A 27396-nucleotide genomic window follows, 5' to 3' on the forward strand; every position below is an offset into this window, starting at 1 on the left:
ATAGGGTCAAGGAGTGTAGCTATAAAAAATCATCAAAAATGTGATTTTTCTTTTTATAACCGTCGAAAGGTTTTGTCCCGTTACTTGATCTTTATATGTTTGTTTTTTGCAATTTTTGGCATATGCGATCTCGAAGTATATACAAACATGTTTGACAGTTGGATCGTTGAAACTAGTTTCGTAGAATGCGTATCCCATCAAAACAATAGATTCACTAACACTTAAGAGTTTATTCATACTTTCATTAAGTATAACATAAGATTTTGTGGTATCCACTAGTATAAATATTTTAAATTGAAGATCGAATTCATTCATTGTATTCATATAGGGTCAAGGAGTGTAGCTGTAAAAAATCATCAAAATCGGAGTTAAAACAACTGTTAAATTGTGATGTTTCGTTTTATAACCGTCGAAAAGTTTTGTTCTGTTACTTAATCTCTGAATGTTTGTTTTTTGCAATTTTTGGCGTATGCGATCTTGAAGTATATACAAACATGTTTGACGGTTTGATCGTTGAAACTAGTTTCGTAGGATGCGTATCCCATCAAAACAATAGATTCACTAACACTTAAGAGTTTATTCATACTTTCATTAAGTATAACATAAGATTTTGTGGTATCCACTATTGTAAATATTTTAAATTGAAGATCGAATTCATTCATTGTATTCATATAGGGTCAAGGAGTGTAGCTGTAAAAAATCATCAAAATCGGAGTTAAAATAACCGTTAAATTGTGATTTTTAGTTTTATAACCATCGAAAAGTTTTGTTCAGTTACTTGATATCTGAATGTTTGTTTTTTTGCGATTTTTTAATGGTGCGATCTAGAAGCATATACAATCAAGTTTGACGGTTGGATCGTTGAAATTAGTTTTGTATAATTCATATCCCATCAAGTTCAATGGTGTATATATATATATATATATATATATATATATTTATTAAGTAGATTTAATTCTATTTATTTTGTACGTATAATTATTATAGTTTTTCGGGGTATAAAATTTAATTTAAAATTATATATATATAATTATTATAGTGTATATAATTATTATAATTATTATAGTTAATTTAATATATATATATATATATAATTATAGTATTTTTTAGGGTTATAAAATTATTAAATTAATATTCTGCTTATCGTGTATCGTGTTACCCACGTATATACCCGAACCAACCAGTTATCTTAACAGGTGATTATCGGGTTACCCGATAACGACCCGATTCGTTATCGTGTCAACCCGAACACCTGTTAATTTCGTGTCGTGTCGTGTCGAGTTATCGGGTCGTGTCAGGAATTGCCAGGCCTACTTGTAGTTTAAACAAAAGAACATAATGAATAAATCTTGCAGAGAAAGAAAGAGAATCAAGAAGAGAGAGGGAGCAAGATTTATAGAGAGAGAGAGAAAGAGAATCAAGAAGAGAGAGGGAGCAAGATTTAGAGAGAGAGAGAGAGAGAGAGAGAGAGAGAGAGAGAGAGATTTTAGACAGAAAAAGTGAATCTTTGTTAATGGTTTCAGAAAAAATACAAGGTAGTGATCCATAAGGATATATATCCAAACTATATTGCTTACAAGCTAAGCTAACATTTAGCTCACAGGTTATTGACACTTGCAAACAATAGGATTACAAGACCATTACAGTTAACAAAAATCAAGAGACCCGTCCAAAAAAGACTGGAAAGGCTGACTCAAAAATATATTTCATTAAAATTCATACCCAATCAATAATCGATAAGTGATGGGAACTATCTTGTTTCAACTTTTCACAATTATCCCACACGGTGATGCGGGTTTTGAAATTGTATAAAACATATATAAAGTTTTAAATCTATATATGATAAGCCATACTACTTATATACATTTGGAAATCTATTCACAAACCTATTGTTAAGCCATACTAATTATATATAAGTGATGGTTGCATGGTATTTATCTTCTACACAAAAAAAGCAAGCGTTTCCCACCCTAGGAAATTGTTAAGCACCTATCAAACTAATTAATTGGAAACAGTATGGTGCTTCCCAATCTAAAGAGTCAATGACACTAAAGCAGCAGATTAGTGAATAGATTAGCGAATAGTTAATTATGATTTGTTTTGGGTCCAAAGAAACCTTGTTAGGTGATGGTGAATCAATATGAAAGTAAACAATGCCAATTTCAAAATGGATACTAAAGAGCTATTCATTGAATGAAGTAACAATTAAATCTGTTAAATTACAACAGGAGAAGTCTAATATGTACAAAAAGCCGCATAAGTAAATACATACCAACAGAAAAGTGGGCTAATCCAATCAATCTCACCAATGGACGTTGTCACCCGAGCAATTCGGACTAAATCTTTGATGAAACAAAAAAATGCTGAGGAAAATGATCATTACCCAAAATTCCATTCTGAACAAATATATGGACCAATCTGAAGTAAGACGAAGAATTATGACATGAAAAACTTAATAAAACCCAATTTGAACGAAGAACTCAATCTGAAGCAGATTTTCACATGCAATAGTTCTAGAAGATGCCTAAGATGACAAGGAGTCATTTGAGACCATCAACTCAACCCCATTCGAACGCAATCCCAAAATCAAAAAGGACAAAATGGACAAACAAAATTAAAGCATTTTTATGTACATGCATTGAGTTTTACTCCTTTGTTAATGTATAAATGCAATTTCAAGGGGAGGATATATATATATAGAGCTACGATTAGGTTGATAATTTTCTTGAAAGGTAAGTGCACTATAAGTTGAATTTGGATTATAAATTCAGGGTGTGCTTGATAATGGAAAGGAGATAGCAGTGAAAAGACTAGCCAAGAATTCTGGCCAAGGAATTGGAGAGTTTAAGAATGAAGTTGTGTTGCTTTCAAAGCTCCAACACAGGAACCTTGTGAGGATCATGGGTTGCTGCGTTCAAGATGAAGAGAAGATGCTGATCTATGAATACTTGGCAAACAAAAGTCTTGACTTTTTCATTTTCGGTATGTCTTTCTTTTACTTTTGTTCTTCTTTTTATACAAGCAATATTGTGGAGGGGAAATCGAGCTCAGGACCTCGGGTGCAGGATTGAATGCTCTAAACTCAACTCGGTTACAAGCACCTTTCTTTTCACTTGTGTATCTAAAATTGTCGGTTAAAAACCTTGAACCAAGCAAGAATACAATCTAATTTACTTTGCTTACTTTTTTCCCATACGAAGCAAAAGAGGCGTTCTTGGATTGGACAAGACGCCTTGAGATAATATGTGGGATTGCTAGAGGGATTTTATATCTTCATCAGGATTCAAGATTAAGAATCATCCATAGAGATCTAAAGGCCAGCAATGTTTTGTTGGATTCTGCTATGAACCCCAAGATTTCAGATTTTGGTATGGCTAGGATATTTGGAGCTGAACAAATTGAAGCAAATACAAACCGTGTGGTTGGGACATAGTAAGTTTCATTCAAGACTAAAAGTACACCTGTTTGTTACAATTTTCATCCCTATTTCACAAGGCCACAAACGTGAGTACAACTTTTGTTGAATACTACGGAAAGAAGCTGTGATACTTAATCAATTTTATTTTGTTGCTTCAGCGGTTATATGTCACCAGAGTACGCAATGGAAGGATTTTTTTCAGTAAAGTCTGACGTATATAGCTTTGGCGTTTTACTACTAGAAATTGTTACTGGCAGAAAGAACACTAGCTACTACCACGATAGTTCCTACTCAAATTTAGTTGGACATGTAAGCATAACATTAAGACATACCAAACTTCTCTCCGTCTGCTTTTATAACTTGATGATTAATTTGTAAATGGTTTTTAGGTTTGGGACTTGTGGAAGGAAAGTAGAGCCTTGGAAATCATTGATTCATCGCTGGGAGAATCATACCATGTCAATGAAGTTCTAAGATGTATTCACATTGCCCTCTTGTGCGTGCAAGAGCAAGCGAAGGATCGTCCACTCATGTCAGCAGTGGTTTCCATGTTGGGTAATGATGCAGCAATTCCTTCACCAAAGCAACCTGGATTTTTGTTGAAGAGTGGGGACCCATCAGCCAATACAAAAGGAGCTTCCTCTATAAATGACATGACCCATACAGAAGTAGAAGGTCGCTAAGGGGAGAACTAGACGAATACTCGGAAATACCATCATTGAATTTAGAGTACGATCACGTGATAAGTGAGATAAGAATAGATGATATACTCCGATTTCACTCAATAATTTGCCTTTTAATTAGGGATCTAATAAGTTCTATATCTACAACACTCGTCATCTCTCTTGTTGTAAATACATGCTATAAATTGTGTGCCTTATAACTAGGGATCTAAGTTCTATATTTGCAATACTCATCATCTATCTTGTTGTAAATACAAAATATAAATTAATTGCAACACTCGTCATCAGTTCGACGAGGCTACATAAAAGTACTTTCTAACCGCCATAGACATTTAGGAGGGCTGAGAACTTTGTGGCTCAAGGTTTTAGAAGCAGGCATACTCAGACACTAATCAAGCCACGTGTCAACTAACAGTCAAGACTCAAAAACAAAAGTCTAGAACGGGACATGAATCTGGTCTGGCCTGCTCGAAGTGACATGACTAATTAATCAAGGCCTAGCGGGACGCTCGGCACACATTGGACATTTGGATGTTATGATAATTTAGTGTTAGAAATGATAATTTAGAGCTTGAATATTGTTCACTATCACATGTGCTAGTATATGCTTCAAAAAATTTTAGAGGCAAAATATTGTTAAAAATTTTGATGCTCTTATTTGTACGGTGATTTATACAAAACACTGTATTAATGGTGATATTTACATAAAACTATATCATAGTGATTAGTGAATAGTGATTTCTACATAAAATTATATTAAAAATATTTGAGATGGTAGTCAAATCTTATGCATAAACTCTGTTGTGATAGTGCAAAAGTTTTTACAGATTAGAAATAGTCCAAAATTGTTTGAGTGCGGTATCGGGCTCGAATTTTTTAACCTCACTCTTGCTCATCTCCCATAAGAATCAAGTCAAGCTTACCCGCAAGCTCGAAAAAATTAAATAAGCCAAATTTAAACATAATAGTATTCAGTTCGGCTTGACTAGTTTGCAGTCCTACATTTATTTAAAACACCCCTCTGAATTATTACCCAAAGACGGGACCTTTTTGTATCTTTAAGTTGAAAAGCTGAGTGAATGATGACTTTCTCCAATAAATCCAGAGATGATAATTGGATAGATAATTCCACTGACCAATCAATTAACTGTTGAAAAATATTAGTATAATTTTGGTTTATTTGAATGTTTGGTTTTATGGGTTTAGCCCGTTAGAATTAGGTTTGTTAGAGATTAGGGTTAATTTATTATAAATAGGGTGCTTTGTTATTCATTAGAGAACAAGTTAGCCACAATGTAGTCTCTTAGGGTTTTGTGGCCGTTTCGGCATTCTCGTTTGTTTAATAATATTCTTATTATTTGTTAGTCTTGTTCGTTGCGCACTCTGATATTCAACTTGATATTAGAGCGGGTTCGATCCTTAGGGTTCAACCCGTTCTCATTGGTATCAATTTGTTTGCCCTTGTCGTCGTTCGTTTTAGATTTGTTAGTTGGTATTGATTGTTTGCAAGGAAAAGAAAAATGAAAGGAAAAAAAAAAGTTTTGCTCGCAGAGGAGAAGATTCCCCAGCAAATAAAAAAAAGGGGATGAAGGAGAAAAGAAGAAAAAGAAGAAAAAAAAAAAGAGGAACCACGGAAAGGAAGAAGAAGGAAGAAAAAAATAGGGAAAAAAAAGGAAGGAAAAAAATATGGTTGTTTTGTGGTCTGTGTATTCTTACATTGGGCATGGTAACTTGAACTTGGAATGGAAATTTGGCATCGACATTGGTATCGGCATCAGCATCGGAATCGGCATTGGAATCGGCATCGGCATCAACATTGGTATTGGCATCGGCATCGGCATTGGAATTTGGAGGCTTGCATCCACATCTGCTTGTTGGCAAACTCATGTCGTCTACCGCCATGAGTTTGACGGGGGGTGTTGGAAAATATTAGTATTTTGGTTTATTTGAATGTTTGGTTTTATGGGCTTAGCCTGTTAGAATTAGGTTTTGTTAGAGATTATGGTTAGTTTATTATAAATAGGGTGCTTTGTTATTCATTAGAGAACAAGTTAGCCACAATGTAGTCTCTTAGGGTTTTGTAGCCGTTTCGGCATTCTCGTTTGTTTAATAATATTCTTATTATTTGTTAGTCGTGTTCGTTGCGCACTCTGATATTCAACTTTAACTTGGATAGAGTTTGCACAAAAACACAAGAAGATTAAAACCCTTAATGCAAATATGTCACAAAATACTATATACGCGACAAATCCGAATCGGTGTTTAGGGCATCTCTAATGAGAAAATACAAAATTTGAGAGGAAAAATCATATTTATGTTTCTGATCGATGTAAATGAAGCTATACTCCAATGAGAATGATGAAAATTTGAGATCCCATTTAATTTTGTCTCCTTGATTAGTGGGACTCACCACCAAAAGATGTAAAAAAGAATATAAATTTAAGTTTTTATTTACATCCTGCAACGAAGATGAATAATTTATATTTCGCCATTGGATAATTTTTCAGCAAAGAAAAAATATAAAATGTCAATTTCAAAGTACTTTGAGAGATGCCCTTGAGAAGAAAAGCTTACTTACCGTTATAATTGTTTAGTAATTTGAAATAATTATTTACCGCTATGCATTTTAGAATCCATTGTGTAAATAATTATTCAATGTTATGTGCTAAATTCCAGTTATGTAAAGATATGTGATTAACTCGAGATAGAGTAGTTATAACATTCCAAATTTCGAATAATCTGGTAGTTCTCGAAACAAAGAAAGAATGAAGAAAAAAAACCTCTGAAAACAAAATGTGAAAAGGTGTAATAGTAATTTCATCACTGTATTACAATTGTTATTTTTCTTTTTTGGGCGTATTAATGTGTTGTGAGTGTATGATTTGGTGGTGAAAGTCTCTGTCTGTCTCTGTCTGTCTGTCAGTCTCTCTCTCTCTCTCTCTCTCTCTCTCTTCCTCGAAGTCTTGAAGTCTCAAAAACACACTCCACCAGTAGCACCCGAAAACCTCGTAAACCTTTTTCTTCCATTTCATTTCTTTACCGAGTGACACGAGCGAGCGAGTTGAGAAATGGCGACTCGGTTCCCGGACGATTTCAAGTGCCCAACTTCCCTCGAAATAATGTCGGACCCGGTTATACTCTCCTCGGGTCACACCTTTGATCGGGCCTCCATCCAACGCTGGCTCGACGCCGGTCACACCCGGTTACAAAAGGGTTGATTGCTATTGGACTTGTTCAGTTCGTTCTTCTGATCCGGTGCTGCGCTTCAATCGATAGTATAACAACTGATCAAGCGATCAGGGATGGCGAAGTTCTATTCTCTAGTGGAGAAGTGTTTGAGCTTGGTTGATCTTCAGCCCCAGAAAATCTACGAACACTATGTTGGAATCTGGTACAAGAAAGATGTAGAAAAAAGAGTTGTATGGGTTGAAAACAGAGACAATCCTGTCAATGACACTTCAGGAATCCTCTCAACTGGTGCAAATGGTGACCTCTTCCTCTATGCCGAAAACCAAAGCGATATTCCCCTCTGGTCTGCCATATCCAATGTTTCAATCGCATCATTACCATCCAATTCCACACATGAGCCTAATTACAAAGCTCAGCTCTTAGATACTGGAAACCTTGAGGTGAAATTTCAAGATTCTTGTGAGGATCATAGGTTGCTGCGTTCAAGATGAAGAGAAGATGTTGATATATGAAAACTTGCCAAACAAAAGTCTTTGACTTTCTCATTTTTGGTATGTCTTTCTTTTACTTTTGTTCTTGTTTTCATACAAGCAATATTGTGGAGGGGAAATCGAGCTCAAGACCTCAGGTGCAGGATTGAATGCTCTTAACTCAACTCAGTTACAAGCGCCATTCTTTTCACTTATGTATCTAAAATTGTCGGTTAAAAGCCTTGAACCAAGCAAGAATACAATCTAATTTACTTTGCTTACTTTGCTGGAGGGATCTTATATCTTCATCAGGATTCGAGGTTAAGAATCGTCCATAGAGATCTAAAGGCCATCAATGTTCTGTTGGATTCTGTCATGAACCCTAAGATTTTAGATTTTGGTATGGCTAGGATATTTGGAGCTGAACAAATTGAAGCAAATACAAACCTTGAGGTTGGGACATAGTAAGTTTCCTTCAAAACTGAAAGTACACTTATTTTTTACAATTTTCATCCCTATGTCACAAGGCCACAAACGTGAGTACAACTTTTGTTGAATAATACAGAGAGATGCTGTGATAATTAATCACTTTTACTTTGTTGTTTCAGTGGTTATATGTCACCTGAGTACACAATGGAAGGATTTTTTTCAGTAAAGTCTGACGTATATAGCTTCAACATTTTACTACTAGAAATTGTTACCGACAGAAAGAACACCGGTTACTACCAAGATAGTCCTTACTTAAATTTAGAGCATAACATTAAGACATTACCAAAGTTCTCTCCGTCTGCTTTTATAACTTGATGATTAATTTGTAAATGGTTTTTAGGTTTGGGACTTGTGAAAGGAAAGTAGAGCCTTGGAAATCATTGATTCATCTCTGGGAGAACCATACCCTGTCAATGAAGTTCTAAGGTGTGTTCACATTGCCCTTTTGTGCGTGCAAGAACATGCAAAGGATCATCCACTCATGTTAGTAGTGGTTTCCATGTTGGGTAATGATGCAGCAATTCCTTCACCAAAGCAACCTGGATTTTTGTTGAAGAGAAGTTATCATACTAGTGGAGACCCATCAGACAATACTGAAGGAGCTTACTCTATAAATGACATGACCCATACAGAAGTAGAAGGTCGCTAAGGAGAGAACCAGACGTATACTCGAAAAGATTATATCAATCAATTGAGAGTATGGTCTCTTATGAGTGAGATTAGAAGAAAGGATATGCCCTGATTTCACTCAATAATTTGCCTTATAACTATTGATCTAAGTTCTATATCTACAACACTCATCATCTGTCTTGAAATGCCGCTCCTTTCATTTTGCATATCATTGAACATTTGGTATTTTGTAATAATGTACTAATGTTTTTTCATTAGACTCTTATTTTGGGGTATGTAATACTTAAAAGACAAATGTTGTTTTTATATTTTGAAGTAATATTTATGTGACTATATGGTATACATATACTAATTTAGTATTATGTTTTCAATTTTTTGGGGGTCAAATTATGTTTTTCATTTTCATTATTTATTGATTTAAAATATATTTTTTTAACTGGTGTTGGGGGACTTTTAGGTCGAGGCGAACTTGGGCTTTGAGAACATCACCCTTGGTGCAAGTTCGTGACAAGTCTGGGATATCTCGAAGGAGGTAGCTTGTCCTAGGAAACACCCTGGTAACATCAACGGCGCAAAGATAGCACAAAAGATCAAGATAATGACTTGCTCAAGCAAAGCGTGGTGTGGAAGCTAGAAGATTATCAGTTTACATGAGAGAAAGAAGGTTTGTATGGTTGCATGGCATTCTTAGTTGCATGTTTCGGGCTTTCCTAGGGTGATAGCAAGGCTTCTAGTGGCTGAGATGTTTGATGGAGGGCTGTGGAAATCACTACAATTGCATGAATGGTGATACTTGAAGCTTAGAGTATGCATCTGGACTAGATGGAACTCTTTGGGCTTCTTCCTGGGTGGAAACATCTTACTATGTTTTGTCTATCTCTCTCTATGTATTCCTCTCTGCGTTCTAACCTCCTCATTTCTAATAGCTTCTCCCCCTCTTTAGATAGGTGAAGAGCTTCTCTCTAGATTTCAAGAAATATCTCTTTGTGGCTTGGTCTTCCCCTCATTTCTCCCTAGCTATCCTAGTATTTCCCTTTTGGTGTAAACTAGATGCACTGCTTGAGTTATGCAGATTGTTGTTTCTCGAGATGCGGCTTTCCTAGGGCGGCAAGCATGGCGTGATGAATAATACGTGAGCATGGTGTGAGTATTCCGCTTAATTCTTGTGGCATGGCATGCTTGTAAATATATTCCTTGTTGGTCCCATGCCTTGGCATGTGCTTGGGCTTGAATGTAGGCTTTGCATGATAATTGGGCTTTGAGACTTGGTAGGATCGATGTGTGACATTTTTAGGCCCCAACAACGAGTAAATTGTAACGGGTCAGGTCATATTACCTAATAATATTAACGGGTCGATTTCGAATCAGGTCATATTACTCGTTTACTTTAACGGATATTACCTGGCACGACCCGTTAAGATATTGGGTATGTCACGAAAACGACATGAACACGAAAAACACAACACGAATACCAGGTCTAATGCTCGACACACATTAGACCTTTGGATGTTATGATAATTTAGTGTCAGAAATGATAATTTAGAGGTAGAATATTGTTGACTATCACATGTGCTAGTATATGCTTCAAATAATTTTAGAGGTACAATATTGTTAAAAATTATAATGCTCTTATTTGAACGGTGATTTATACAAGGGGAAACTTGATATAAGCAATTTTTTTAGCCGATAGTAGGAATAGTCCAATTTATTAAAATAAGTCTAATTCTTTAAATTTAATTATTTAATTATCAATAATTATCTATTCAATGATAAGATTTATTATTACTTTAGTCTAAAGAAAGGTTTGGAATTGACACTGTAGAAATGAATAGTGTTTCAATTCGAATTTCAGATTAATTACTACCATGCCATTGATCTTTCTGTTGGTTTTGGGTCAGCAGCCCAGCCTTCAGCCAGGCCCAAATGTGTTGGTTTTGGCTGGGAAGCGAGGCCCTCAATGAGGCCTAAATTATTTAACTACATTTTTGCCCATCTAGTGTAACATCCCACATCGCCCAGGGGAGTAAATCATGTAAGCCTTATATGTATATTCTCATATCTACCTAGCACGAGGCTTTTTGGGAACTCAATGGCTTTGGGTTCCGTAGGAACTCCGAAGTTAAGCGAGTAGCTCGCGAGAGTAATCTCATGATGGGTGACCCATTGGGAAGTTCTCGTGTGAGTTCCCAGAAATAAAATCATGAGGGCATGGTCGGAACCCAAAACGGACAATATCGTGCTACAATGGAGTTGAGCTGGGGATGTGGTGAGGGCCCGGGTCAGGATGTGACATCTAGGATTACAATCTGATAGTGGGGAAGGTTTATTATGAAGGGCAATTTTGTCCTCTCTGTTTTGGGCGAGATAGGGGGTCACTGGTTAGGTATCATTTGCTGTCGTTCAATTAGGGTTTCGGGAAGGGTTTGCGAGAGAGAGATAGATAGAGAGAGAGATGGCGATGGAAGGAGAGAGAGGGGGAGGGGTCGGGGTCTCGGCACTGTTGCTGCAGATGAGAGGGTCGGTATGGTCAAAGAAAACCATATGGGTCGTCAGGATTTCAGGGAGATGGGGAATGGGTCATCAACAAACCCTACCGAGGGTAAGGTGTGCCGGATCTTGCGTTGCATGCCTCAAATCCAAAGGTTAGTTCCTTTTTAAAATTGTTTTCTTTAATGGTGCCTTAGATTTTCTAATTGTACAGAGAGGGATGGATAGGGAGATAGAGATTGACAGAGGGAAGAAAAAGCATGGTTGTGTGCATTTTTTTTGGGTTAATTAATGGGTTAGCGCACAGGGTCAGTGAGGAGAGTGACAAAAGGGTGTATAGGAGGGTATGGGTTTTCACTTTTTTGCTCTGATTCAACAGGTTATGCACTGTTTGAAAATCATTGTTTATTGTTTTGTTTTCCGTTTGCTTTGTTAAAACCATATTTCAAATTTTTTGGTTTCATTGTGCTCATTTATGTGCTTCTTAATAACTTCCTGGTGTTTGCTTCTCATCCCTTTGTTGGTAGATTTTTCCCCATTTCTTGGTTCCTTATGTATTCCTTGGTACAAATCTGTCTAATTTTTGGTTGTGTGATGATCCTTGCAGGTGAGCTACATGAATGTTGTTTTGAAACACAGAGCTTCATCCCCTCGAATCTGCAATTCATAGTAGCAGCCTCACCCTTTCACTATTATCTGCTTAAAGCAAAACATTTTTATTATGGCCTTGGTTTCTTGATATTTTTAGGTATATAATTTGCTATACTTTTGTTTTGGTTACTTCAGTTAGATGTAATGTCACCTAACATAGTATAATAGACAAAATCACCATCTCCGTTCTCTTCAAGATAATTTATTTCGTAATCCAACTTGGCAAATGATATAATTTGTTGAAGAGAGAAAGCAAGCTTTGTTTGCAATAGTATGTATAAGCCAGATCTCTTTTTTTCCTGCAAATGAATAGAATTAATGCAATCCTCGGTCAAATCATTTATCACATTCAGACAAGTTCCCAATTATTTTTGCATATGAAGAAGACCATCTTCACCAACACCGGATTTATCTGCAAACTGAATTTTGATCACCCCGAACTTATTAATCAAGAAGCCACTGTTTTAATAAAATTTGGCATAATCTTTAACATGAATATAGAAGGAAAGAATGGATGTATATGTGTAGAAATTATGTTGGAAGGTTGGTTAAACTTAGGCTTATTCTCAAGTATAGTATAAATTCTTGGGTTATTTGGATTTTAGTATTTATCAAACTTTGCCTTGCTTATGTATTGATCTCATAACTGTCGCTTTCGTACAACAACCCAAATATGGAATCTGCCATCTGGATTCTATATGGAAGTTGTGAAGCTTTTTTCCCTCAAAATTTTGGTCTTTTTGTTTTTGTATGTTGGTTTAAAACAAGGGTTATTCTACAAAATGGTCCCTGAGATTTGCATGATAAATAGAAATGGTCCTTGAGATTGAAAATCAATAGAAATAATCCTTGAGATTGTCCACCATCCATGATTTTGGTCATTCCGTTAAAAACTTTTTGGGCAATTTTCAAAGCTTCATAACTTAATCGATTCTTAGCCAAATTCGACCCATAATATATAAAAATGAAGATAAGAAAGTGTAGAACAAGATTATACCTATTTGGAAGCCCAATGATTTCCAGAGATGGCTTGAAAATAGCCTGAAAGGTGACTGGTCCGTGGGAAAACTGGAAAACTCGCCAGAAACTAAGTAAACTTTAAGCGTTCATAACTTCTTCAATACTCAATGAAATCAAGTGATTCAAAAATGAAAATCATACTTCTCAAATATACGAAGAGAATGGTATCTTTCTTTACTGCTAACTTGCCATGATTTGGCCGGAAAACTGCTCGAAAGTGGCTAACTCGAAAATGGTTAGCCACATTTGAGCCATTGTTCAACCAAAACACAGCGATTTAGCCTTCAAAAAAAGTACCATTCTCTTCGTCTCATCAAGAAGTATTATTTTCATTTTTGAATCACTCGATTTTGTTGAGTATTGAATAAGTTATGAATTTTTAAAGTTTACCCAGTTTCCGACGAGTTTTCCAGTTTTCCCGTGGACCAGTCACCTTTTAGGCTATTTTTCGGCCATCTCCGGCAACCATTGGGCTTCTAAATAGATATAATCTTATTCTCCACTTTCCTATCTTCATTTTGATATATTATGGGTCGAATTTAAGAACAATTGAGTTACAAAGCTTTGAAAATTGCCCAAAATCGTTTTTAACAAAAGGACAAAATCATGGATGGTGGACAATCTCAGGGACCATTTTGTATAATAACCCTTAAAACAAATAAAAAGTTTTTGTATTGGTATTTTGCTTTTGTTCCTAAACAATGGCAATTTTTTACTTCTGAAATGATTGTCACCTTATTATTTGTTTATGTGCCAGTGCCAAGTTCTGATGGTGCTCATTGCTCTAGGAAAATTGGGAGGGGAAATTTTCATATGCTTTGTGGAATCTTTGATGCAATTAGCATTTTAAATTTGACCCCTCCCATTAGTTTTTTTTTTTTTCTGATAAATTCTGTTGCGATCTATGTGTGTTGCTGATGAAAGAAGATAAAGGTTTAGCCATGATTCTTAATGGTCCCTGAAACTTGTTGATGCACAAAATCAGTGGGGAATTTGGTATAACAGAAAATGTTAAGTTTGTGACCTTCGCTAGATTGCTCCGGTCACTAGTGTGGATAAGTATGTAAATGGATAGAGACAAGGAAGCAAACACAAGATGTACGTGGTTCACCCAGATTGGCTACGTCCACAGAGTAGAGAAGTTCTCATTAATTGTGAAGGGTTTACACAAGTACATAGGTTCAAGCTCTCCTTTAGTGAGTACAAGTGAATGATTTAGTACAAATGACATTAGGAAATATTGTGGGAGAATGATCTCCTTTTATAAAAGAGAGTTTCTAGTTTTGTTTTGACGTTAACACGTGTCGTGTTGTGATTGGCTTCTGATGTCGACATGTGGTGCGCTGTGATTGGCCTTCTGGTTGGAGGGAAACTCTTTTGGGTCCTTGACGGTATAACGTTGATTAATGCTTAGTAGTTTCGGGATTGGTCAAGTATGGTATAAACAAAACTCATGGGTACTTTCACTTACTATGCATATGGTGATAATTGTGGCTGAGGCTGTTATGATTCATAACTAGGCAATTTCCTCTCACATTTCCTTTGGTTGTGTAATGATTTTCTTTTGTCCTAACTTCACTTGCCATCATATGTTTAGGCTTGGGTTACCCTTGGTAGAGCAAAGTTAAACTTTGGGGAGGCTGATAGTGTCATTCAAAGCTTTGACAGAGCATTAGCCATCAAGGTATTGTTTCACCTTTCAAGAAATTATAATTTGTACTTCTCAAAGCTTCTTACACTTTTTTTATGCCTCTTTGAGCCACTGACCTTAGGTGGAGTCTGATACTGCAATATTATGTACTAATCTAATAAACCATGCAGCTTATTCGTCTTCTTCATGGGTAAAATAACATGACAGAAAGAAGCAGTAACCAGCTCACCCATTCCCTTGATGATCGTTATAATCTTCGTTTTCTTAGTCTCCTCTATGCCCTCCTCATCAAGAAAGTTCTTAAACCTGTTCCCATATGTGTATTGTTAAGTTGCTAATTTATAGATTAACCTGCTGTGATTCTGTGCTTGAAGTCAGGCATATGGTTAGACTTCCAAATTGATGCCTTAGTAGCTTCAATGCTTGCCTTAAAATTACTATAGGCATAACTGTTACAGTTCAAATGTATGAAGGTTTTTTTCCAAGGCATTTGTGATAGACCGTTGTACTTTGTTGATGCACAAAATCAGTGAGGACTTTGGTACAACAGAAAGTGTTAAGTTTGTGACCTTCTCTAGATTGCTCCGGTCACTAGTGTGGATAAGTATGTAAATGGATAGGAACATGGAAGCAAACACAAGATGTACGTAGTTCACCCAGATTTGCTACGTCCACGGAGTAGAGAAGTTTTCATTAATTGTGAAGGGTTTACACAAGTACATAGGTTCAAGCTCTCCTTTTGTGAGTTCTAATGAATGGTTTAGTACAAATAACATTAGGAAATATTGTGAGAGAATGATCTCTATTTATAGAATAGAGTTTCTAGTTTCATTCTGACATTGACACGTGTCGTGTTGTGATTGGCTTTTGATGTTGACACGTGTCACGCTATGATTGGCTTCTGATGTCGACACGTGTCGAGCTGATTGGCCTCCTGGTTGGAGGGAAACTCTTCTAGGTTTTTTATGGTATAACGTTGACCGATGCTCAGTAGTTTTGGGATTGGTCAAGTATGGTACAAACACTGCTCCCCTAAATTCCCGAGTGAGGGAAGCTCCTCGGTTGGGGACTTGCAAGATCCAAGCTATTGAGTAATCACGAAACTTCTAAGTACCGAAGTGTGGTATCATTTTCACTTGCTTTATCTGTCTCATATGTAGATGTGGCATTTTCTCTGGAAGTACTTTTTCTCCATCCAGGGGTGGTATCTTTATCCGATGAAGATGCACAAGGTAATGTATCAATTTCACTTGAAGCTTACTTGTAGTTTTGGGCTTGGTCAAGTGCGATACAAACCCTATAGTAGGAGTCCCCTAAGTCGCCGAGCTAGGAGATTTTCGGAAGGAGGTAACAGACAAGGTAAGCAATCAGACTTCCAAGCAAGCAACCTGGATCGGAGGTTCGACTTCGGCTTCCGGTTGATTGTTCTCTTTTTTCTTGTGTTGTAAACAGCAACAAGGATAAGGAGAAGCAAATGGAGAAGAAATGATATGAGATACTTTTGCTTTTGAAGAAGTAACTTTCCACCAGTTTATTCTTGAACTGGGCTGGAGGGTTTTCTGGTTTCCTCTAGAGTATAAGGCTGACTCAAGAATTTGAGGGTCAAAACAAGTTCATCAAATCTAGAGTACGTTCGACCCTGATGATATGGGATACTTTTGCTGTTGACAAAGTAGTGGATGTATCGGCACGTGTTCTGTTACAGTTGTCTCCACATGCTTCTTTGTATCCTTCTCACTTGCCCTATCTGTTCCTCAGGCAAATGTGGTATCTTCTTTGGAAGCATAAGATGTTGAAGATGAGTACTCGAGAGCAATGCCAGGTAAGTAATCAGGCAAGGGGTTACAGGCAATCAGTTTCTAACTGGAAGCTTGATTCCAAGTGCTGACTGATTGCTCTCTTTCTCCTTGTCTTGCAGGTAAGAACAAGGCCAAAGGAAAAGACAGGGAAAAAACATGATATAGGATACTCTTGCTTTTAACCTTGATGATATGAGATACTCTTGCTTTGGTGTGGCTTGTTTGCAGAGGTATTATCGGGAGGAAAAGAAACTGAGTATTTCAAGAAACTCTGCTGAGAGTGCCCTTTCGGATGTGAGGAAAAATTGAGCATTTATTTTTATTTGCAGGTCTGCCTGGCTATGGAGGATGAAGGTCGACATATATAAGAGTCTCCTTAATAACAAGTAGTAGTGTTATTCCTTTACCCTTCTTGGTCATAACAATGTAGTAGGAGCTGCAAGCTTCACGTGTTTTAACTTTGTCAGAGCACTTTGAAAAACGGGTCTGTGGTATCTGAAAAGATGATGTTGTGTGTGAAGATTGCAGACAAGCTTTATCCAAGGAAATCTGGCTTCGAAGTTCGAAAAGCAGTGCCTCTTCGATTTTTGAACAAGCAATCCTGTCAGGGATCTTGCTCTCGAGATTCAGATAACGGTGCCTTTTTTATTTTTGAGAAAGCAATCTTGTTGGGAGTTTGACTCTTGAGATTCGGAGAACAGTCAATTTTTTAGAAAGTAATCCTGTTGGGAGTCTGGCTCTCGAGATTCGGAGGGTAGTGCCTCTTCGATTTTTGAGCACGTAATCCTATTGGGAGTCTGGCTCTCAAGATTTGGAGAACAGTGCATCTTCGATTTTTGAGAAAGCAATCTTATTAGAAGTCTGACTCTCGAGATTCGGAGGGTGGTGCCTCTTCAATTTTTGAGCAAGCAATCTTATTGGGAGTGTTTTCTCAAATGTGAGTAAAGGTTGGACATTTTTGCCAGTCTGCCTTGCCACGAAGCATGAAGGTTGACACACATTGAGAATTTCTAGTTATCAAGCAGTGGTGTTGTTCCTTTACCCTTTTGGGTAATAGTTGGGTAGCTGGACCTTTAAAATTTATATGTCTAAACTTTCTCAGATATCTTTGGCAAATTTATCTGTGGTACTCGAGGAGATGATGTTGCGTGTGGAAAGTGGTCTCTATTCAGAATCCGAAGAGTGGTGCCTCTTCAATTTTTGAACCAACAACCCTGTTGCCTTTTCTTTTATAAAGGCACCAATTGTGTGCTAGAAATACATTTAGAGAGTTATTGCTTGTAGGAATTTTCCCCTTACTTCGGAGATTTATTGCACCTCATTTCTCATTCATCATTTCTGAGCATGTCTGGCTCATCCGACCATTGTTTTGACTTGAACTTTGGTGAAGAGGCAGCCATGCCTTCTCAAGACAACATATGGCGCCCATCTTTCTTATCCCATACTGGTCCTCTTACCGTTGGGGACTCTATGATGAAGAATGATATGACTGCTGCGGTGGTGGCCAGGAACCTTCTCACTCCCAAAGATAACAGACTACTTTCCAAACGGTCTGATGAGTTAGCTATTAAGGATTATCTGGCTCACAGTGTTCAGTGTGCAGGTTCTGTGTTTAATATGGCCCAACGCCTATTTGCTCGAACCCGCCAAGTTGAATCATTGGCAGCTGAAGTGATAAGTCTTAAATAGGATATCAGAAGGCTCAAGCATGAGAATAAACAGTTACACATGCTTGCACATGACTATGTTACAAACATGAAGAGGAAGCTCGACCAGCTGCAGGAATCTAATGGTCAAATTTTACTTGATCATCAGAGGTTTGTGGGTTTGTTCCAAAGGCATTTATTGCCTTCGTCTTCTAGGGCTGTACCGCGTAATGAAGCTCCAAACGATCAACATTTGGAGCCTCCTCTTTCTGGGGTTCTGCCTAGTACTAAGGCTCCGAATAACCACCCTCTGGTGCCTCCTAATTCCGGGGCTCTCCCGACTGCTGAGACTTCTCCTGAGCAACCTTTATGAAGGCTCCCTCTTGTTTGTTTATTTTGATTCATGTATATGTACATATTTGTAACTTATCGGAGATATCAATAAACAAGCTTTGCTTCATTTCAACGTATTATGTTAAATACACCAATGCCTTCTTCATTAAGTTCTTTGAATTTTTCCTTTTGTTGAATCTTGTATGTTGAAGCTTTATGAGTGAAGCCTGTAGGTTGAGGTAGTGCTCCCTTAATTTCTCGAGTGAGGAAAACTTCTTGGTTGGAGACTTGAAAAAATCCAAGTCACTGAGTGGTCATGAGACTTCCGAGTATCAAGGTACAGTAGCATATGGTAGGAGTCCCCCAAGTCTCCAGTCGAGAGAGTTGACGAAGGAGGTGTCTTGCTAGTAGACAAGTTTCCAAAGTAACAAAACTTCACCATTTTCCTTTCTAAGTAGCAGCCCAAAACTCCGAATATATATATATATATATATATTTTTTTTTTCAAATAAGAGGAGCCTAGGCAATTTATTTATTTATTTTTTTTTCAAATTTTTGAATTTTTGAATTTTTGAATTTCCGAATATATATATAAAGCTTTATAGGTGAAGCTTTGTAGGTGAAGTTTTGAGGTTGAAACTTTGTTGGGTACCATGAATTGATTTTGCTTCACACTATCTTGTCAAGATAGTGTGAAGCTTTTGAGAATTTGTAGTTGTCCTCCATTGATGAAGCAATTTGTAGTTGTCCTCCATTGATGAAGCTTTTGTTGGTGAAGCTTTTGTGGTGGGGGAAGCTTTTGTGGGTGAAGTTTTTGTGGTGTGGGAAGCTGTTGTGGTGGGGGAAGCTTTTGTGGTGTGAGACTTTTGTGGGTGAAGCTTTTGTTGGTGAAGCTTTTATGGGTGAATTTTTTGTAGGTGAAGCTTTTGTGGTGGGTGAAGCTTTTGTTGGGGAAGCTTTTATGGGTGAAGCTTTTGTAGGTGAAGCTATTGTGGGTGAAGCTTTTGTAGGTGAAGCTTTTTTGGTGGGCGAAGCTTTTGTGGTGGGTGAAGCTTTTATGGGAGAAGCTTTTGTAGGTGAATGTTGATGCACAAAATCAGTGAGGACTTTGGTACAACAGAAAGTGTTAAGTTTGTGACTTTTGCTAGATTACTCCGGTTACTAGTGTGGATAAGTATGTAAATGGATATGGACAGGGAAGCAAACACAAGATGTACGTGGTTCACCCAGATTGGCTACATCCACCGAGTAGAGGAGTTCTCATTAATTGTGAAGGGTTTACACAAGTACATAGGTTCAAGCTCTCATTTTGTGAGTACTAGTGAATGGTTTAGTACAAATGACATTAGGAAATATTGTGAGAGAATGATCTCTATTTATAGAAGAGAGTTTCTAGTTTCATTCTGACATTGACAAGTGTCGTGTTGTGATTGGCTTCAGATGTTGACATGTGTCGCGCTATGATTGGCTTCTGATGTCGACACTTGTCGAGCTGTGATTGGCCTCCTGGTTGGAGGGAAACTCTTCTGGGTCCTTGACGGTATAACGTTGACCGGTGCTCAGTAGTTTCGGGATTGGTCAAGTATGGTACAAACATACTTTAATCTTCCCCCGGGTCCCCAATTACAACAAAAATCATAATTGTATAAATATTAAGAACACAATGAAACTGAAAAAATTATATGGTTCTAAAGTGATATAAACCGTAAATGGAGAAAATACGGGTGCATGTATTGGTGCATCAGATGTACAGATTAAGACCGGTTTTCTGTGATTAAAGTATGGAAAAATACAGTGAAAAAGATGCAACTTTTTAATGGGATTGACAATTTTCGGCTTAGTTTTGGCTAAGAAATAATTAGAGTGTTACTTATTAAGTTGAGTTAACAAATTTTCAGGATGCAACAGAACGCATGGGAGAAGTTTTGAAATGAGTTAAGAAGATCCAGCTCAAAAGAGCATTCAAGATAGGGAATTGGTATGCTGCTTTGTCTCTGTGTTGGATATTTATGTTTATGTTTTGTTGCTAAGTAGATTTTATAGTGTTCTAAATCTGTTTTGAAAATTTGCTTAAAGATTGGACATGTTATTGTATATTAGCTAAATTACTCATTTAACCATTTACATGCATTTGATCACAGATATTGAGAAACCTTAGAATTAATCATCTGTAACAATAAATGTTAATTATTCAAGCTTGATTTCTTGGCAATGGCTTCCTTCGTTAACCTCTACACCTACGTCTCTCTTCACTTTCCCACTTCCTCCGGTCTCTGTTTCTCTTTCTAATCTCTATTGAGTTTCTTTCAATCTGTCAATTTATATAATTTATTCTTTGATGTGATATTTGGTGCATTTGATTTGGTTTTGTGAATGTCTTCCTAACTTTTCCGCTTTGGATTCAAATAATAAGTTCAATGGTTGTATATATAACAAAATACTGATTTGCGAACAAGGCAATTCAAAGCTTGAAAATTTGTACATTATGCTAAGCTGACTACCTTTTTCCCCGCTTTTTCGACTTTGAGCAATTGCTGTATTTTAGCCCAACTTGCTAAAAATTTTGTTTATTTTTAAACGAATTCTGTATGAATTTACTTGGAAATGTTATATGAATTTGGTATAAACTTGAATAGAACTTATATCTACGGGTTGAATGTGTCCTTTGCCAACTATTTTTTGGTATAAGAAAAAGATACATTATATAAACACAATGTAAAATGTTATATTAATACATATAATGTTACATGTTAAACAGAACAATAGATGCCTAGCCAAAAGTGAGAATGAGAACGAAGAAGTGATCTTGATGGAACATGGAATCCATATCACCAAGTGTACTAATTCAAGGTTCATTGTTCAAATTCTTAAATTAAAATTAATTGTCTTGACTCCAGTTTCTTCATGCCTTTCTCAACTTCACATGCATAGATATTGATAAAGAGCTTCAGGAGGGTCATTGCTAAACATCTACAAATTTGTTAAGCCTTAGGCTTCCAGTTATCAAACTACATGTAACTACGGATTAGTAGATGTTTAGTAATGACTCTTTTGAAATGATGAATATATTGTCGATATTATTGATCAATTGAGTATGCATGAGAACTTGAAGTAATCATTGCCAAAAAAAGTAGAAGTGATGACTCACACCAGGAATCAATTATCTCATCAGCCGCTTTATTTTTATCTAAGATCGAATTTGATACTTGTAGGTGTATATAGGTTAAATCGATTGTTAAGATGGCAATCATTGCCATGTAATATTGAATTGCAAACCAACCATTGCCTTGTAATAGATAGTAAAAAATTTGTACCCAGTTCATCCAATTCAATCTCGATCGGCTCCACACCAAGCCTTCTAAGCAACGATTTGACCTCATATGAGTACATTCAAAAACAATTTGCAAAAGAAAAATCCAATTCAAATTTCTTGAAAAGAAACCAAATTTACAACAATATCGACACCCAAATTGTAAATTTACGTGTTTCTGTCACAATGCTTTGATCCCAAATTATGTTCAAACATTTAGATGTGAATATCTCCACATATGCATGTAATATTCATTATATCAAAAAGGGAGTTACCGTTAGTTTGTCATGGCGAAGAAATGGAAAAAGGTTACCGCAATAGCTTACCGTTAGTTCTGTTATTTCATGTTACTGCAAGCTTGGAGCCACTCGGGGTTACATTCTCCTTACTCTGCAATAATACAAAACAATTCCAAGTTCTAACAGTTTTAAAAGATATATTAAAAAATAGTACCAATTAAAGAGAAAGAAACGGTAAGTATAAAGAAAGAGAAGTGTGTGTATGGACCTATAACTTGTGCAGCAATTTTCAGGGGCTGTGTTATCCTTAATATCCATGATGAATTTATCAAGCAAGACTTCTCAAGGTTCCTGATATCATTAGAAACTATTTATGTGTCAAGAAAATCCATTATTCAAACTGCAGACAAGTCACAGAAATCTAACAACTTATGAATCGTCTCTTGAGCACTTGGGAGTGGGTGGAACCCGGTCTTGAAATTTGATGTTTTAAAGAACTGATGAACATGAATATCAGCTGTCAAAACAAAGTAGATAACCAATCGTGACTATATGCTTAAAAGAAAGAAAAAAAGTTATGGCAGGAGAAAAAAAGTTTCAGCAGCAATCTCAAAACATTTAACAGTTGAAGCATGCTTTCTAATAAATGCCATCTCAACATTCAACATATTACACAATTCCATAGCACACAACAATCCAAAAACAGATCAAACAGTGAGCAAATGTCTGAATTAATAATTTGACCATTAAACTAAACGAATCCGGTGATTTAAAGCAAAGATGGACACATTGTAGTACCTTCATCACATGAACAGTTCCATATCTGTAACAACAACAACAACAACAACAACAACAAAGCCTTTTCCCACTAAGTGGGGTCGGCTATATGAATCCTAGAACGCCATTGCGCTCGGTTTTGTGTCATGTCCTCCGTTAGATCCAAGTACTCTAAGTCTTTTCTTAGAGTCTCTTCCAAAGTTTTCCTAGGTCTTCCTCTACCCCTTCGGCCCTGAACCTCTGTCCCGTAGTCACATCTTCGAACCGGAGCGTCATTCGGCCTTCTTTGCACATGTCCAAATCACCGGAGCCGATTTTCTCTCATCTTTCCTACAATTTCGGCTACTCCTACTTTACCTCGGATATCCTCATTCCCAATCTTATCCTTTCTCGTGTGCCCACACATCCCACGAAGCATCCTCATCTCCGCTACACCCATTTTGTGTACGTGTTGATGCTTCACCGCCCAACATTCTGTGTCATACAACATCGCTGGCCTTATTGCCGTCCTATAAAATTTTCCCTTGAGCTTCAGTGGCCTACGACGGTCACACAACACGCCGGATGCATTCTTACACTTCATCCATCCAGCTCGTATTCTATGGTTGAGATCTCCATCTAATTCTCCGTTCTCTTGCAAGATAGATCCTAGGTAGCGAAAACGGTCGCTTTTTGTGATCTTCGCTAGATTGCTCCGGTCATTAGCGTGGATAAGTATATAAATGGATAGAGATAGGAAAGCAAACACAAGATGTACGTGGTTCACCCAGATTGGCTACGTCCACGGAATAGAAGAGTTCTCATTAATTGTGAAGGGTTTACACAAGTACATAGGTTCAAGCTCTCCTTTAGTGAGTACAAGTGAATGATTTAGTACAAATGACATTAGGAAATATTGTGGGAGAATGATCTCGTAATCACGAAACTTCTAAGTATCGGAGTGTGGTGTCGTCTTGACTTGCCTTATCTGTCTCATAGGTAGATGTGGCATCTTCTCTGGAAGTACTCTTCCTCCATCCAGGGGTGGTATCTTTAACTGGTGGAGATGCACAAGGTAATGTATCAATTTCACTTGAAGCTTACTTGTAGTTTCAGGCTTGGTCAAGCGCGATACAAACCATGTAGTAGGAGTCCCCCAAGTCGCCGAGCTAGGGGGTCTGCTGAAAGAGGTGACAGACAAGGTAAGCAATCAGAGCTCCGACTGATTGTTCACCTTCTCCCCATCTTGCAGCAGCATGAAGGATAAAGAGAAGAAAAATGAGAAGAGATGATATGAGATACTTTTGCTTTTGAAGAAGTAACTTTCCACAGGCTTATTCTTGAACTGAGCTGGAGGGTTTTCTGGTTTCCTCCAGAGTATAAGGCCGACTGAAGAATTTGAGGGTCAAAACAAGTCCATCAAATCTAGAGTACGTTCCACCCTGCTGATATGGGATACTTTTGCTTTTGACAGAGTAATGGATGTATCGGCACGTGTGCTGTTACGCTTCTCTCCACATGCTTCCTTGTATCCTTCGCACTTGCCCCATCTGTTCCTCAAGCAGATGCGGAATCTTCCCTGGAAATATAAGATGTTGAAGATGAGTACTCGAGAGCAATGCCAGGTAAGTAATCAGGTAAGGGGTTCCAGGCAGTCAGTTCCTGGCTGGAAGCTTGATTCCAAGTGCTGACTGATTGCTCTCTTTCTCCTTGTCTTGCAGGTAAAAACAAGGCCAAAGGAAAAGACAGGGAAAAAGCATGATATGGGATACTCTTGCTTTTAACCCTGATGATATGAGATATTCTTGCTCTAGTATAGCTTGTTTGCAGAGGTATTATCGGGGGGAAGGAAAGCTGAATATTTCGAAAGGCTTCGTTGGGAGTGCCCTCTCAGATATGATGAAGGGTTGAGCATTTTTGCAGGTCTGCCTGTCTGTTGGGGATGGAGGTCGACATATATAGGAGTCTCCCTAAGAAGTAGTAATGCTATTCCTTTACCCTGCTTGGTCATAGCACGGTAGTGGGAGCTGCCAGTTTCACATGTTTTAACTCTGTCAGAGCACTTTGAAAAAGTGGTCTGTGGTATCTGGCTCTCGAGATTCTGAGAACGATGCCTCTTCGATTTTTGAGAAAGCAATCATGCTGGGGGTCTGGCTCTCGAGATTCGGAGAGCAGTGTCTCTTCGATTTTTGAGAAAGTAATCATGTTGGGAGTTTGGCTCTCGAGATTCGGAGGGCGGTGCCTCTTCGATTTTGGAGCAAGCAATCTGTTGGGAGTGTTGTCTCGAATGTGAGTAAAGGTTGGGCATGTTTGCTAGTTTGCTAGTCTACCTTGCCACGAAGCACAAAGGTTGACACACAGGGACTTTCCAATTATCCAGCAATGGTACTGTTCCTTTACCCTCTCTTCGATTTTGAGAAAGTAGTCATGTTGGGAGTCTGGCTCTCGAGATTCGGAGGACGGTGTCTCTTCGATTTTGGAGCAAGCAATCTTGTTGGGAGTGTTTTCTCGAATGTGAGTAAAGGTTGGGCATGTTTGCTAATCTACCTTGCCACGAAGCACATAGGTTGACAAACAGGGACTTTCCAATTATCCAGCAGTGTTACTGTTCCTTTACCCTTGTGGGTAATAATATGGTAGCTAGACCTTCAAAATTTATGTGTCTAAACTTTGTTAGTACTGTTTCTTTGCTATTCTTTTACCTTTCTTGGTCAGAGCGATGTAGTGGGAGTTGCAAGCTTCACGTGCTCAACTTTGGCAGAGAACTTTGGCAAAGTTATCTGTGGTACCCATGAGCTATTGTTGCGTGTGGGAAGTGGGTGATTGAACAGTAAGATTCATGTGCTTTCTACTTCACCAGAAGTCTTCGACATAATGCCCATAATTTCTGCAAAGCTGAGTGTGTGTGTGACAGGTGCTGACAAGGCTAGAAAAGTAGGTGCCTCTTCGATTTCTGAGATCGGCCCTCGTGGTCTCTAAGCAGCCCAGCTTTTGAGAAAGCGAGCGCCTATTCGATTGATTCGGAGAACGATGCCTCATCGATTTTTGAGAAAGCAATCATGCTGGGGGTCTGGCTCTCGAAGATTCGGGAGCAGTGTCTCTTCGATTTTTGAGAAAGTAATCATGCTGGGGGTCTGGCTCTCGAGATTCGGAGGGCGGTGCCTCTTCGATTTTGGAGCAAGCAATCTTGTTGGGAGTATTTTCTCGAATGTGAGTAAAGGTTGGGCATGTTTGCTAGTCTACCTTGCCACGAAGCACAGAGGTTGACACACAGGGACTTTCCAATTATTCAGCAATGGTACTGTTCCTTTACCCTCTCTTCGATTTTTAAGAAAGTAGTCATGTTGGGAGTCTGGCTCTCGAGATTCGGAGGACGGTGCCTCTTCGATTTTGGAGCAAGCAATCTTATTGGGAGTGTTTTCTCGAATGTGAGTAAAGGTTGGGCATGTTTGCTAGTCTACCTTGCCACGAAGCACAGAGGTTGACACACAGGGACTTTCCAATTATCCAGCAGTGGTACTATTCCTTTACCCTTGTGGGTAATAATATGGTAGCTAGACCTTCAAAATTTATGGGTCGAAACTTTGTTAGTGCTGTTTCTTTGCTATTCTTTTACCCTTCTTGGTCAGAGCGATGTAGTGGGAGCTGCAAGCTTCACGTGCTCAACTTTGGCAGAGAACTTTGGCAAAGTTATCTGTGGTACCCATGAGCTATTGTTGCGTGTGGGAAGTGGGTGATTGAACAGTAAGATTCATGTGTTTTCTACTTCCCCAGAAGTCTTCGACAGAATGCCCATAATTTCCGCAAAGCTGAGTGTGCGTGTGACAGGTGCTGACAAGGCTGGAAAAGTAGGTGCCTCTTCGATTTCTGAGATCGGCCCTCGTGGTCTCTGGGGAGCCCAGCTTTTGAGAAAGCGAGCGCCTCTTCGATTTCTGAGATCAGCCTTCGAGGTCTTTGAGCAGCCTAGCTTTTGAGAAAGCAAACGCCTCTTCGATTTCTGAGCAGGCGCCTCTTCGATTTCTGAAGCTCCGTCGAGTGCAGATTTTTATAGGGGCTGACATTAAGTTCCAAAGCACACTTGAATCTCCACCAGTAGAAGCTTCATTCTTGCACTTCTAAGATCTTGATTTGTCCGACCTCTTCTCTCTTTAACACCTTTGAAAATGTCTGGCCCCTCCGACCGTCGTTTTGACTTGAACCTTGTTGAAGAGGCAGCCCCGCCTTCTCCAGACAACATATGGCGCCCATCCTTCGTCTCCCCTACTGGTCCTCTTACCGTTGGGGATTCCGTGATGAAGAATGATATGACCGCTGCGGTGGTGGCCAGGAACCTTCTCACTCCCAAAGATAACAGACTACTTTCCAAACGGTCTGATGAGTTAGCTGTTAAGGATTCGCTGGCTCTCAGTGTTCAGTGTGCAGGTTCTGTGTCTAATATGGCCCAACGCCTATTTGCTCGAACCCGCCAAGTTGAATCATTGGCGGCTGAAGTGATGAGTCTCAAACAGGAGATTAGAGGGCTCAAGCATGAGAATAAACAGTTGCACCGGCTCGCACATGACTATGCTACAAACATGAAGAGGAAGCTTGACCAGATGAAGGAAACTGATGGTCAGGTTTTACTT

General features: G+C 38.1%; 2 protein-coding genes and 2 long non-coding RNA genes across 6 annotated transcripts in view; 3 read left to right on the plus strand and 1 right to left on the minus strand.

Annotated features, from left to right (window-relative positions):
• LOC126624324 (G-type lectin S-receptor-like serine/threonine-protein kinase At1g11410) overlaps positions 1 to 4330 on the plus strand; it is a 99756-nt gene extending 95426 nt beyond the window's left edge. The window contains exons 5-8 of the mRNA XM_050293388.1: positions 2772 to 2982; positions 3201 to 3432; positions 3577 to 3727; positions 3808 to 4330. Coding sequence (XP_050149345.1) covers positions 2772 to 2982; positions 3201 to 3432; positions 3577 to 3727; positions 3808 to 4101 — 888 coding nt within the window. The 3' untranslated portion in view covers positions 4102 to 4330. The remainder of the gene's footprint in view (positions 1 to 2771; positions 2983 to 3200; positions 3433 to 3576; positions 3728 to 3807) is intronic.
• Positions 4331 to 7403: 3073 nt separating this feature from the next.
• Positions 7404 to 8615, plus strand: LOC126622955 (G-type lectin S-receptor-like serine/threonine-protein kinase At1g11410). The gene is made up of 4 exons (XM_050291620.1): positions 7404 to 7730; positions 8073 to 8224; positions 8369 to 8478; positions 8590 to 8615. Exons 1-4 carry the CDS (start codon positions 7404 to 7406, stop codon positions 8613 to 8615), a joined length of 615 nt encoding a protein of 204 aa, XP_050147577.1.
• Positions 8616 to 16180: 7565 nt separating this feature from the next.
• On the plus strand, positions 16181 to 26713 carry LOC126624364 (uncharacterized). The gene is made up of 3 exons (XR_007624075.1): positions 16181 to 16217; positions 24104 to 25070; positions 25992 to 26713. It is a non-coding gene; the product is annotated as an uncharacterized LOC126624364 (long non-coding RNA).
• On the minus strand, positions 21620 to 22816 carry LOC126624362 (uncharacterized). Of its 3 annotated transcripts, none has more exons than XR_007624071.1 (4): positions 22442 to 22816; positions 22284 to 22366; positions 22090 to 22166; positions 21620 to 21841 (listed from the first exon to the last, which is right to left on the minus strand). It is a non-coding gene; the product is annotated as an uncharacterized LOC126624362 (long non-coding RNA). The 3 variants fall into 3 exon arrangements; XR_007624070.1 differs by having other exon boundaries at positions 22467 to 22815; XR_007624069.1 differs by lacking the exon at positions 22442 to 22816 and having other exon boundaries at positions 22284 to 22435.
• Positions 26714 to 27396: the final 683 nt, after the last annotated feature.

The sequence above is a fragment of the Malus sylvestris genome, chromosome 5, assembly GCF_916048215.2.
Source record: "Malus sylvestris chromosome 5, drMalSylv7.2, whole genome shotgun sequence".
NCBI classification, from domain to species: Eukaryota; Viridiplantae; Streptophyta; class Magnoliopsida; order Rosales; family Rosaceae; genus Malus; species Malus sylvestris.